This window comes from Apteryx mantelli, chromosome 8 (assembly GCF_036417845.1).
Source record: "Apteryx mantelli isolate bAptMan1 chromosome 8, bAptMan1.hap1, whole genome shotgun sequence".
NCBI lineage: Eukaryota > Metazoa > Chordata > Aves > Apterygiformes > Apterygidae > Apteryx > Apteryx mantelli.
Window position 1 is genome coordinate 16,472,598 of NC_089985.1, and position 14,487 is coordinate 16,487,084.

Genomic DNA, 14,487 nt, shown 5'->3' on the forward strand with positions numbered 1-14,487 from the left:
CTAGATTCTTATTCTACAATTCTATGCCTAACTATGTAGAACATCTTAAGCCAGCAAAAGTTCAGGACTGTTAAAAGGTGAAATCAAGATCTTCAGTATGCTGATAATTATTTTAAAAGTTATTCTAGCACCATAATTTGGTAAGTCTAAGGAAATAACGTCAAAGATAAAAATTCGTTCTCTCCTTCCAAATATAGTTAGGAGCTCAGAAACACACTTTGACTTGCATCTTGAGTCCCATTTGCACTATATTCCATGTATACTAAACATAGCCTTTTGACAGACATGCTTTCAGCATCTCACCCACACTAGTGCAACAGCATGCCTGAGCTTGGTGCCTGCAGCAGCTTCTCTGCTACCACAGCAGTGTGTGTAGCTATTATATGTCTTCCCACACCACTTAGCAACACATTTGCATTAATATATTCTGGAAAAATTAAGGCAGTGAGATGGAGTCATTAACAAAGTTTCTGTACCTTCCAGAAAGCACTTGATTAATTTCTGTCCACATTAACTTCTGTAAGAATTCAGTGTTCAATTGTTTTTGTATTATTCACATTGTAAAACTTTCTTTTTCCAGATTTCACACACTATATATTTCTGAGCTTTTTCAGACTTCACAAACCAAGATGCAGCACTCTCATCCTGATTGTCCTGATTTTAGGCTGTGGTGATCAAGTGCAGAGCTGCTTGACAGGCACTCCTGGAGAGACTCGATTACATCACTTGCATTCCGTATTACCCTTTTCCTGTTTCTTGATTCTCCTTTTTGCCATGCTTGTACCTCCCTTTCTCCATGACATTCCCTCCCAAATAAACATCCTGCCCCTAGTTACTTTTTCCCCACTAGTTCCAGTTTTGCTACATCTGTACACAGATTTGGTATTTCTGATGCCATTACCCAGCTAATCTTGACCATGTGTGGTATTACTGACATGATTACATAGGCACTTGCTGGCCTTTGAAGATTTTGCTCCCCAGAAGGTCCCCAGTGGTCCCCTTCAGTTATCTGTGAAGTTCGGCTCTCGTGTAACTCTATCTTAAATACCTGTGAAATCCAGCCATTCCTCGCAATGCTATCAGTAACTTTTGTCAGCTTGCATTTTTTTCTGTAATGTCCAGCAATTTCTCATGTCATGTCCAGTTGGTTTCTGCATGCTGTTCAGTTAGCTTAACCTCAGGCCAAGGCCTAGTCAGGGGCCCAGTCATTTGTCTGCAGCCATAACAAATGACATCCAGTTCCCACATGCATTCATGAGTGCCCAAATGGTTAAACTAGCATTGCAGTTTGTACAGTACTGCAGATGCATCAAATTTACTACCCTTTCTAGTAAAATTGGGTTTGACCTTTACTAGTATATTTCCACTCTATGGTTGAGCAGCAGCAGACACTGAAAATTTACAGGTGAATTTATCAATAGGAATAAGTAAATAAGACTAAATGTGACTATTCAGTTGATGTCATTTGCTAACTTACACATTAGCTACTTTGCATAGAGAGAGAGAATATTCAAAATGTCTGGCAAACAGCAGAATCTCTCTTTCCGGTATTTCTGCTAAAAACTAATGTCTGCAGCAGGAAACAGTGCTGGTCACAGAAGAAGGCAGAGTAAACTCACATACCTCCAAGACATCTGTGCCACAAAAATTGTGAATAACAGCATTTGTTCAATTAGCCATGATCTGAGCAAAAGAACTTGTAAGGCCCATGGGATCAATGCTGTCAGGCAACTTCCCCCATAGCAGTGCTGTACCTAGTAATAGCCTGTTCGGAGTGGCTGGACAGTAGGCTATTCCTACTGTAGTCTATTGAGGACACGCTGAATTAGTTACTCAGTTAATATCCTATACGTGTTCATGATGACTCATCATGTCTGAAGTGCTTTAAGCAGCTTTTGAGCCCAAAAGAAAATTCTCAACAGATGCTCATCACCATTGCTGACTGCAATCAAATACACTGCCATTTTACATTATTTAGAGATCCATCCCAGCATCTAAACACTCTTTACATTCTAGGGAAAGAATTTTATCTTATCTCTTTCATAGACACAGGGATAATTAGGAAGTAAAGATTCAGATACTGAAATGAATTTCTACATATTTTAGCCTCAGAACAAACAGTTTCTGGATATATAGCAAACTTAGATGGCAGCTATGAAGGTTACAATGTGCAATACACCACAATTTACTGGTTAAAATCTTATCACCTATCATTTTGTTTAACTAAGTTCTTACATTAGTTAACTGAGGAAGACTCACAGGTTTACATTATAAACATCATAGTTCATACCATGACCTATAAATAAATGCTGTACTGAACACGAAGTTCAGATCTACTTGTCACACATAAGAAGTTCATTATACTAAATTGTTTTATCTGATTGCTATTTGCCTTCATTATTTTACATAACACCTTACAAAGCAGTGCCTTGGTCATATCTTCTAAAAATATGTTGGAATGCTACTGTAAAAAACTTTTACATCAATCTTTTTTTCCCAAATGATCAACCGGGTTTTGATTTAAAAAGGAAATGTCTATTTCTTGAATGCCTTAATTTCTTTGTTCTTTCATTTATTCACATAGCACTCAGAAAAGCACTGTAAAATCATCAAAAGAGCATACATGCAACAATATCACAGAAAATGGGGTTTAGAGATAAAAAACAGAAGAGAGACTTTAGAGTGACACTTTTATTATTTATATTCAACGGATGTGAGGCAAACATTCTCCATATTCCTGGGATTTTCTTCAGATCTTCAGTCACACAATGTGTTCACTGGCAGAGCCCCAACAGTACCAATATTTAAGGGTCATAGAAAGTTATACAAAGCAGCTGGACTGGGCACTTTAATAGCTGAAATGCTCTCAATTAGCAAAACCAAGATGTTTGCTTATTTTGTTAAAGAATAATAAACAATTTAATTATTGAGAGTAATTTGCATATTTTTATGTTTTAAATGTTTTAAGAGATCCATTAAACACAATCTTTTCTTTAATACTTTATCTTTTTCCTGTCCCTTGAGCCATTTCCTTTGGAAACTTCTTACCTATGAAAGGAGACATGGCTGCTGTTAAGATATACAACAGAAATAGGCTTCTCCTTTCTCACTGTAAAATTAGACTTTACATTCCCTGTGAAGGGCATGAAATTAACTAACTTTTAATTTAGCTATATGCTCTAATCACAAAAACACTTGTGCTATCACAGCGAGCAAAGTCAGTATCTTCACATCACAGAAGACTACATACTCAGCATCTTCTTACCTTGTCACTTTGCTCAAGACCTCCAGCCTGTGAGGTATTCTCAAATTTAGCACTCTAAGCCTTACAGAATGCCTTTGTCCTAATTTTTTTCACACACTGTATCCCAATGTTACACTGTGCTCCTGCATTCCCAGCCCTCATCCTACATAACACTTTCTCACATCCCTCCACCTTCAGCTTGGATCTAACAATGCCACTGAACAATCATTTCTCAAAGCTGATTGTAGCGATCTCGAAAATATGAGGCCATCTTAATTCAGCTGTTAATTACAGATAAAGAGCATGTACATACCTTTTCCATGAATATGGACTTATTTTCTTCTTTCAACACACCTTGGATACATCAGCTGTCCTCTCTTACACTGCACTCGAAATAAAGTTGTACCAGATTCTACTCCAGAATGATTCTGTTTACAGGAAAATCCAACAAAATCCCCATGGTAAAAGTAAACCTGATTCGCATAAAACCTTTCCAGTACCACATTATTTTTCTCCATCTCATTTTTTGACAAAGTACATGGCTCTAAAGGAAAGAGAAATATTTAATGCTAATAAATTAATTATTTTTGAAATGGCATCATTTTGACTAGAGTCTATATACAATTTAGATTATTCCCTATTCTCTTACTAAATTATACAGGAAATCACTATATTTTTGAATACTGCAGAAGTATGTCAGATATGTTTATGAAGAAAAGCCAAACAGGCTTACACTTGCTTCTATTAAAACTTTCATCTCTAACTGAAAAAAAATGAAGTTGAGATCTTAAATTTCTAGCTGCCAGCACTCAATTTACAAATGCTAAGTATCTGAATTATAGACAGAAATAAATCACAATTCTTATTTATCTTATCACACCTACCTATACAAACTGGTGGCGAAGTCCACTGTCCTTCAGAACAGTAGATCCTCTCAGATCCTTGCAAGGAATGATAGTCAGAGCAGCTATACTGAACTGAAGAACCACTGTCGTACTTGGTCAGGGGTGGGAGAGTAAGAGCTCCATTCTCAATAGAAGGTGGAGAGCCGCATTTTTCCATAGGAGCTAAAATAATAATGTTAAAAATGTTTGTAAACATTCAGCATAAGAAACTAGCAAATCAGCAGCTTTAAATTCCTATCAACACTAGAAAATTGACAACTCTCAGATAGTGTATTTTTTTAGTATTTCATTGTCTCAAATCAGAAGGCAGTCTCCTATTTAATTCTAACCATAAGAAATCCATTGTGTGCAGTTAACTGTTTAAAGCTATGTTCCTACAAAGGTCTGAGTTCCCTGTGCTTGGAGGTCAGCTCCTCCCTCCCTCATACAGCGTTCCCCATTAAAGGAAGACGAATTGTTCTATGCTCAGATGTATTTAAAAATATACTTGTATTGTGCAAGGGACTGTTGAATCCTAAACTTCTTAAAAATGGATTTTCGGCCTCTACTGCTGAAGCAAACCTTCCTAAATAGGTCCAAGATTGATGAATTAAAAGTGACAACCAAAAAGTAGTTAGTGTTTTACCTTTTGCAATGCATTTTGGATATTTCACTCTTCCATGGTTACACTGTGTCCTTCCAGGAGATGAGATGGTAGTCTGGGGAAAACTGTATCCCTGTTTACATTCAAACTCTATGAGGTCACCATGTAGGAAAATTAATTCTTCCTGTTTCCATTTTAGCTCTATGTTGTTACTGTTCATATTGGTTGCATCAAGAGTGCATGGTTCTAGGATATAAAAGTCTACTTCAATAAAAACCAATTTCATGTGATTTCTTAACTCCCTCATACGGGAGTTAAGAAAGGAAAGAAAAATCTAAATCAACAGTTCTAAAAGCATTTAGTATCCTACAAGGAAAAGAATGTATAGACGTATAAAAATAAATACAAATATAAAGAAATGGGCTGACGTAACAAATAATATGCATTAAATCACAGGAATCAAGTACTTCTGACAAAATCTTGTTTCTACAAATATTTGTAAATATATTGCAACCTGGGTCTACTGTTGAAGAAGAAAATAACTTGTTTACTGTAACTGGAAAAGTGCTTTAATAATGAAAAGAATTATCCATCAAAATTAACAGGTTTCGCTGACAGCAGCTTGGTAAGCACTTCTAGGTTTAAACTATTGACCTAGGTCTAAACTATTAGCCTATGGAAGTGTTTTGACAATTTTCTTTGTTTGCTTTTTTCTTTGTTTTGACACTGATTAAAGTATTTTGAGTTCTTACAAAACCTTTTTGAAGGTTTTGTGTTTTACTTTGGGCTTTTTCAGGTTACTCCAGGTCAATATTTTTGGTTGCTTTTTGACAGGTTTCTCAAGAAAATTTAATGTCATGATCACATCAAGCAACCTGGTTTTCCACTAGTTAGTTATCTCATTAGCTTTTGAAACCACTGTTCAACTTCAATAAAGCCTCACAGAGGGACAGTCATAAAAATAATTAAATTTCTACAAGTTCCTTGAAAATCATTGCCTGATAGAGACCCTTATTATGTTTTGCTGAAGGAAAGGCTAGGAGAAACAGCTGTTACACATTCTGATGACAGCACCATAACAGCAGACCAATATTGATATTGTTTCAAACTAATTACAGTATGTACTGTATTTCTTGTCTGGTTAGGAGGGAGTTGAAAAGAAATCTAATGGAAAATACGGAGAGGACGATGTGGTTATCTGGATGCTTAGGAGACAAAATAAAACATTCATAGGAAACAAGTTTTCACTAGCTCACAGGGTCTAGAATGAGATGATAGGTATAAGAACACAAAATAAAAGCAAAGGCTGGAGGTTTTAAAATGAAAACCAAACTGTCATTATAATCATATCTAAAATAGCCACTATGAAAATGGCTGTAGTCATTTCTTCTAAATATCTGCAGAAGGACAGGAAGAAATCCACTGAACTGATGATACAGGGAGTTAAGAAATTAGAAAATCTTCCTGGATAATAGGTATAGCTAAGTTCTGGAATATCTCACTCAGGAAAACAGAGGAATCTGTTTAACTGGGGGCTTGTAAGAACAGGTCAGAGGGACATCTAGCAGGAGTGACCTAGTTATATTTGATTTTGCTTCACTCTCATGTTTCTGAAATCTTTACTAGCTCAAATGAAAGAGAAGACAGTCATGAAAGGAGTATCTTAAGGTCCTTTCCAGTTTTATCTTTCTATATTAGATGTGACAAAACTTTTTCTTTTTTTCCTTGCAAGACTTACCTAAGCAAGTTGGTTGTTGTGTCCAGTTTCCTTGTTCACAGTAAACAGTACTAGGTCCATTCAAAAAATGGTAGTGCTGGCAACTGTATTCTACTGAGGAACCGTTTTTGTAACTTGTCAATAAGGGGCCAAGAAGGATACCATTTCTAATCACAGGTGGAGAGGTACAGTTTTGCTGCGTATCTAAGACAAGATCAGGAGATAGCTAATTAGATCTTTAAAACAATATTGACACAAGTGATAGTATCAGAATAGCAACAGACTTGGATCAAAAATTTATGTACAAATAAAGCGTATACTAATAGCACTTCTTTTTCAAGTTTCAAAACCAGAGACCGTACATTTGCCTTACTGAATTGCAGATAGGCATTGTCCCTCTATGCTCATCTATGTCCCTTGATTCTTGCTAGTTTACACTAAATATAGACTATTTGTTTTTCTGTGAGGAGACTGTCTTTATTTATTGCTTGAAGTGCTTAGCCCATTATGGGGTTCACAATGAACAAAATAAACCTTAGTGGAACTACTAAACAAAGGATCAACAAAATACTCCTGAATTTACATGTTTAGGCAGCACTAACAGAAGAGATACAAAATGACTGAAAGTAAATGCTAATGAATGAAGTAATCAAAATTACAAATACTGTACTGACTTACAGATGTAATTTACAATCACTAGAAACAAGTGACTGTGGTCTTTGATCCAGTCAATCTGACTGCTACATTAATATCTGTAGCATATGCAAATACTTTCAAGAGTAAGGAACTGTACTATAGCAAAAAGAGTAGGAAGAGTAGTCATAAAACACCTATAATAGCAGTAGAGAGAACTGAATTTCTCATTAAACAGAAAAACAATGTTCACTTACTCATATCTTCCCTGTGATATGTTTTGTTTGCCCTTATTGCTGTATCTGCCTCGAGTGATGGTGGTGGCTCAGATTCCCATTTATCCATAGTTCCTAAAACCACAGCAGAAATTTAGAAATGGATTTCTCAAAAATAATTTGTTTTCAAATACCAAAGCAGACAGAAACTTTGTTGCTTTGTAAGATGTAATAAAATTGGTACTCCAGGGGAGAAATCACAAAACATAGGTTTCTTAAGAATTCATCTAGGTCATCCTGTCTCTTAATCTGTGAACAACGGATTGTCTGCAAGGTATACAGCACTTTTCCTCTCAAGCATTTAATGGAGGAGGAGAAAAACAGTTTTGCAGATATGGAAATTGAGGCTCTCAAGAAAATTAAGACATTATTTGAAGAATTGTTTTTGTTTAGGCCCCAGTCTTTACAAAACTACTAACCAATACAAATGGGGGGTGATGTCCATTTTCCTTTTTCACACTGGATTTCCTCTGTGCCTCTCATTTCAAAGTTACTCTGACACTGTATATGAACTTTGTCTCCATTATGATATGTTCTTAAAACTGTGATGATGTAGGTGTGAGGAAGACGAGGCGGAGGAGGGCATTTATTTCTTATATCTGAAAATAAAAAACGCATATTGTTTGCTCAAATAATAGAATTTTAGTCAAGGTATCAAAACAGTAAGCAGGTTTCACTAAGCAGAACCATGTACACAATTCATTTTACTTTACAGTATGCAAGCCTACCCTTCAGAAGACATTTTAGGCTGATCCAAAGTAACCATTTACCTTCATTTTCTCACCAAAATGAAGACCCAGAACAAAAATTGATTTTGTATTCAATAAATAGAAAAGAGAGGAAATATACTATTGCACTGTTATAAATAAACTCATATTTCTGCACAAAGACTCAGTAAGGCCTCCAGGAGATTTTTATGTTATCTATTTGTAGAATATTTAGTTGTTGATGCTTAAGAAGTTGATGCTTATTCATCACTTCTAATTCAACAGAAGCAGCTGTAATCATACCCAATTTCCTGTCCCAAAATGAAGTTTGCAATCAGTGCATCTATCCTCAAAACTAGATTTAGGTCATGTTCTCATTCTCCTGAGCACCCAACCTTCTCTGCACTCACTTAGGAAAAATTACTGCTTTCTCCTAAAAATAAATATAGGACTGTGGTCCTGTTATGTGTTATCTGCTTGACAGATTCTAAAGCATTTTAAACTCTGTCTTGCAGGAAAGGAATACTAATTTCATCTTTTTACTCAATCATGCAGTTTCCTATAAGATTAGCTATAAAGGAATTATAAAACATCTATTTTACTGAAAACTGTGCTTAAAATATCAATATTTTAAGGGCTAAATATACTTTTCTCCTTTTCTAACAGAAAACTAAGCATTAAGCCTATAAGTTAACAAGTTATTAAATAATGAACGTAATACTGCAATACATGTTCCTTATTCCAGCTATTCACAGAATAAAACCTGGGATGCTCTAACTATGGATGCTTCACCTTGAGTATCATTAGATCATTCTGTGAACAAAGCTAGGAGTGCACAGAATTTCACAAATTCAGTCACAAAGCCACAAGGTCCCAAAGAAATAATTTTTGTCTCAAGTACTAAATGCAGAATGATTATTCAATTTGCATTAGAAAGCATACACCATGGGAAAAATTCTTGTAAAAAACATATTGGAAAGGAATACTATAAATTTAGCTTAAATTAATAAAAATGATTGATTCTCTCGCCCTGCTGCCATAAACACCCGGCACACCTTGCGTAAAAAGCAGAGGATTTATTACCATGCGGCAGGGAGAGATCCTAAGGGTCAGAAATAATCTTCATCAATGGAACAAGGTCCAGATAAGATAACGACCCACAACTATCAAGATATGTTACCAATATTACGAATTCTAAGGTAGCCTAAATGTTCATTTCTAGCCTTTTCTGCTGTGCATGATAACTTCTGTTATAAACTGATATGATAACTTATGATAACTTCTGTGACAAACTTCTGTTTGAGAATCTTCAGTATCCAGAATCTCTTCTTTAGAGAAGTGTTAGTAATTGCTAAATGCATGTTGCTGACCTCATGATGATCGTTCTAGCTATTTCTGTTGAAAATATGTACAATCTGGTGAGGCTGTAAAACTCTTAAAACTACTGCACACCCAAGCTCAGGAGAAACTTTTTAAATTTTTTATTCTTAATGTGATCTGAAGAGGCATGTTCCCACCTCTCACAGCTCCTAAAACATGCTTGCTTAATCTCTCACATCATTTGAACATGCCTTAAATTTAGCTTCAGGGGCTGAACAACTTCCCTGTTATTATTGCTTCCTGCTTCTTCAGGACATAACAGCAAAATACACAGAGGAACATTAGGAGACAGTGTCTGCTACATTGTTAGAGGTAAACTGCTGACGCAGGCAGAAGCAGACGAATTCCAGTTGTCATTGCTTCCTCCTTGCTACCTTGGTTTCATGGCCTTCTGCTAACTCTGGATTCTATTTAGGTTGTAAATGGGTACAAACCTGTTTTTTCTTATTGTGTGTTCATAAAGCATTTCATGAAAGATGGTGCTGATCTTTCACTACGACTTTTACATATTACAACAGTATATATGAGGTACCTTCACATACTGGTGGATCTGGATACCATCCAAAATAATAACATTGAATTAGGTCAGATTCACTGAAAGAATAATTTTCCTCACAGAAAAAGTGAACTACATCTCCCTCATCATAGATTTTCTTCACAGGATAGAAACCTCCATGTTCTATTGCACTCAAAGAGCAGTAAGTTGTTTCTAGGAAGAGAAAACAGCAGGGAAAACCATTTGAGGAAGGCATTTTTTTTCCCCAGCAGATTACAAAAACAAGTTTGTAAATTTTTGTTCAGTTAAAGAATAAGTCAGGTTCAGAGCTATTTTCAAGCCCATCACATACTAGTGCAGTTTGGAGTAAGGGACCACCCACGTGTTAAACATATTGCTTCTTCTGTTGTGTTTCCTCCAGCAGTATGATATCCCTCATCACATTTATATAGCAGTGTTTCATTCACTTGGAGCTCTTTCTGTGTTGTGAAGTAGTAGCCATGATGCAAATTGGGTACTTGACAGGATTCTTAAATAAATAAAACATATGCATAATTTTTAGATGAAGAAAACAGAAAAGTCATTCATGTAACATTTTCCTTAGATTCACCTGAAAAGTAGTCATATCTGAAGAAAAATCTTTGCAAATAATGAATAATTAAGAATGCAATAGTTTGCATAAGTTTCCCAGTTTCCATTCAGGAACAAAATGTGGATGGAAATGGATTTATTTGAAAAAATGCAATTTTATTTATATCAATTCTTTCTATATATGATTTTATCCATACCAATTCACAAGACAAGCAGCTTGTGAAATCTGACAACTTCATTCCGCAAGGAACAGCTGAGAACCTACTTCAGGCTATTCAAATGGTAACCTAATATAGGCAGTTTGGCCCTACAGGTACAGTGAGGACAGCAGAATTATAAAGAAAGATTATAAAAAGAGGAATGCAGGATTATACCAATTTTTTTAGTACAGCTTGGCTGGGAGGACCATCCTCCAGGATGGCATTGTACTGCTCCTTCAGTACCACCGCTTGGAGTGTAGTAGCCTGGATTACATTCGTATTGCAGTTTCTCCTGTAGTTTGAAGTACACTTCTGTACTATAAAAAATGCCATTTTCCAAAAGAGGTTTGTTACATTTTTCTAAATAAAGGGAGAAAACTTGGTTAGGATGAAAGAATTAGCAGAATATTTTCATTCTCTGAAAAAATTTAATGTACCTAGAGAAGCAAGGGAAAGGGACTTTTAACTAACTTCCTGATCTAACCTTATTTTCTTGACCTGTTGAAGAATTTCTAATACAATCGCCAAATAAATACTTTAAATGCTAATAACATGGAACAAACAACCAAGGAAGCTGGAGCCGGGGAGATTCAAATACACACCTGGGAGGGAACCATCACTTAGTTTTCCCAAAATAATGAGACTTTCCAGGCTGTAGTCCTTATAAAAATACATATGGTAAGAGCCCTTAAAATGCATATATTATCGTTAAAGTGTTTCATATATAAACATATATAGTGCATATAGATAAAGGAGTGATTTCTCCTTGTTGTCTTAAGTTATGCATTTTATACCTCTTGTTCTGCAGCTTCTGTTCCATATGTTCAAGGAAATCCAAATTAAAAAAAAAAAAAAACCCTTTCCTGATAGAAGCAATAATGAAATTAATAAAATTAACTCACTGTAGCATTGTGGCACTGGAGACCATCCTTTTACTGTACAAGTTATTCTTCCATCTTGACTCCCAGTTTCAGTTGTATAACCAGCCACACAAGAATAGGAAAGCCTTTTTCCCTTATGCATAGGAAAATAGTAACTTTTGAAATCATAATAGTACTGGGCAATCTTCCCATTTTCTATATGTGGCAAATCGCAAGGTTTATCTACAAATAGATAAAAGTATTTTTCACTGAAAGTATCATCCCATATATGAATGTTTGTGTATATTAATTTGCTTAAAGTTAGTTGGTTTGATTCAGGCTTTCAAACAAGGTGAATGAAATTCTGTGAACGCTTACAAGGTCAGAGTTTGTGTCTTTAGCAGTCCTCGTTATATTAGAAATGATTCATCTAAGTTTGCATGCTTATTCTAATGGATTTTTTTTTTTTTTAATTCATCCTAGGCAAGAGGTCTTAAGACTCATTCAAATCAAAAGGTACCAGAATTATGAAACAAGGCCGGGTCCAGGGCACACGATCTATTTACGTTGCCTGGTAGGCATATAAGAGGATAATAGAAAGCTTTAAAAGGAGTTGTGCTGAACACGACACTAAGGCATTAAAAACACAAAACAAACAAACAAACCCACCCCACAATGCTTCTGTTTGGGTTTCTTATGTTTTTTTTTCTGAAAATCTCTCCAAGGCCATCCAACCTGAAGAATCAAAATTTAAAATCCAAATTGCTACCTATGAGTGTTAATCTGATCAAGCAGAACTCTCACCAGAGGCTGGTACTGCTACATTTACCCTATGAATATTAGAAAAAAAGTAACAGAAAATATGGTCCCTCACTCAACAGTCACTAGAATTTAATGGAGAGCAGTTTTACTAGAGAAAGTGTCAAGATTTTTTTTTTTTTTTTTTGGTTATAATTCCCTCCTTCACACAGCCACTGTAACATATCTGAATAAAAGAAACTCTGAAGGTCATTAAAATTTCTGTGCAGTTAGAAGCTGGAAATGGTTGCTACTTAAATACCTTTAATGTTTGACCTGTCAAAGGGTATCAGTTTAAGTTAAACTGTTTTGCATAAGGCCAAAAGTCTAGTAAAGACAGAGGAGGTTGCAACAAATATCGCAGCTGTTCAAGTTAAATACATTAGCAGATACAAATGAAATGCCAAAAAGGGATACCTTTTCAATTAATGAATGCTTACTCTGAGCAGTCCATAGGTTTGTGAACTTGCTTGCAGTTCAAATGATAGGCAGACTACATAAATCCAGGAATATAAAATGTGTGACAAGCCAATATACTTCAATCAAATACTTTAGTACATATAATGCTTAGTAGTACAGAATTCCATTTGTACATATAAAGAGCCTCAAAGAACTACTCAATATATTTCTAAAGAAACTGTTTCTAAATAAAAGTCTGAACCTTTCATTTATACAGCTTCAAAATTTAGGTATGAATTTGTAGCTCTGATAAGTAGCAACAGTTAATCATGATTATTAGCCATCTCACAAAATTGTATTTAAAGAACTGCGTTTATTCTTGGTGAAGCTATGAGTCATTGCACTTAAGTTACCTAAACTGCATGTTCTAGATTCAATATACATTTAAACAATAGAATTCAGTGTTTTTACCTTCTGCAAAGAGTTTGCCTGAACTCATTGTAACTAGGAAGAAAATCCAGCTTTTAAGTCTCATCTTCAGTACTGTCTCCATCAATAGTTTCCACCATTCTGTGAAAACTTATTAAGTATTACTTTGAAAATTCAGTTAATTATTTACTAAAGGTATTCACAAATAACTTGTGTATTACAAAAGTCACAGATATAAAAGTATTTCACTGAACTGAAAACACTTTTTATGTATTTTAATTCTCCAAACACCCTAACCAGACTTGCGGAGCTCTACTTTTGTTTGGCATACTTCTCTATAGGAATTTTAAAGAATCAGTAAAGAAAGTATCATTTTACAGTGAAACCAGGCAACAAACTTATGGAACAATTTACACTAATTAAACACTATCCCACCCAGAACCTCCTAGAGTTCCAAGTTTAAAGGGCATTCTGTTATCAGATTATTTACCTTGGCTAAAATAAGAGGAAATAGAAGACTCCCTCCCCCCTCATGCCCACCAAAACAGCTTCATTCTATATTTTTATTTATTCTGCAAGCTCTTACATTAAGAACATAATGGACAGACAACAGCAGTAACTAAGTTTTGTAGTATAAAACTAGCCCCTTTTTTAAGCAAGGAAAAATAAATCTCATTTACTATACATCATCACCTAAAAAGACAAGTAATTTTTTAACTAACTGTTTGATGGCTGAAGCATGTTGACTTAGCAACGTGCTCCACCCTTGAGAAGAAAAATTTCCAAATTTGGGAGTGAGTGGCTATCGTTTTACTCTTCTGGCTTTCTTGGACTTGCTCTAGAAAAATGCAGTTCCAAGGCACAAAAGAACAGAACTTCAGGCAGATGCTGTGAACACCATGCTTTTTTGTATTGCTGACTGGACAGGAAGAAAGCCCTCACAAGTTGCCACCTGTAAAATATACAGGCCAGAGATTCAACTTTCTAGATTCTCTTGTATAACATCCCTTTGTTCCATCATTGTTTATTTAAAAAAAAAAAAAAAAAAAGTTACCATTTTCCCTAATGTCATGCAGGATCCCTCTAGCTTGCTAGAAAGTAAACTCAAGTCCCCCAAAGCCCTAGCCAGTTTTGAAATCAGCAGACTCTCCCTCCTACCTATACCTTTCCAGATCAGGCAAATCAGCATAACAGCTGGCCCACATAAATTATTATATTTAATGGAACTCAACAATATTTAATCAGTGAGGAATACCATGCCATCTGTAAG

The 14,487-nt window shown here is 35.4% G+C and overlaps 1 protein-coding gene across 1 annotated transcript; it reads right to left on the reverse strand.

Annotated features, from left to right (window-relative positions):
* Nucleotides 1-2,588: 2,588 nt before the first annotated feature.
* LOC106499440 (coagulation factor XIII B chain-like) lies at nt 2,589-13,365 on the reverse strand. Its single transcript, XM_067300767.1, has 11 exons — nt 13,260-13,365; nt 11,634-11,834; nt 10,906-11,091; nt 10,293-10,469; nt 9,977-10,153; nt 7,777-7,956; nt 7,340-7,432; nt 6,471-6,653; nt 4,775-4,978; nt 4,129-4,311; nt 2,589-3,788 (listed from the first exon to the last, which is right to left on the reverse strand). The coding sequence occupies exons 1-11, from the start codon at nt 13,339-13,341 to the stop codon at nt 3,577-3,579; spliced, it is 1,878 nt and encodes a 625-aa protein (XP_067156868.1). The 5' UTR covers nt 13,342-13,365; the 3' UTR covers nt 2,589-3,576.
* Nucleotides 13,366-14,487: the final 1,122 nt, after the last annotated feature.

Coding starts and splice junctions, on each gene's coding strand:
- LOC106499440 (XM_067300767.1), bottom strand. CDS start 13,341: ATGGAGACAGTACTGAAGATGAGACTTAAAAGCTGGATTTTCTTCCTA. Junction 11,092..11,633: donor TCCAGTGCCACAATGCTACA/GTGAGTTAATTT, acceptor CCCTTTATTTAG/AAAAATGTAACAAACCTCTT. Junction 4,312..4,774: donor TCCAAAATGCATTGCAAAAG/GTAAAACACTAA, acceptor TTATTATTTTAG/CTCCTATGGAAAAATGCGGC.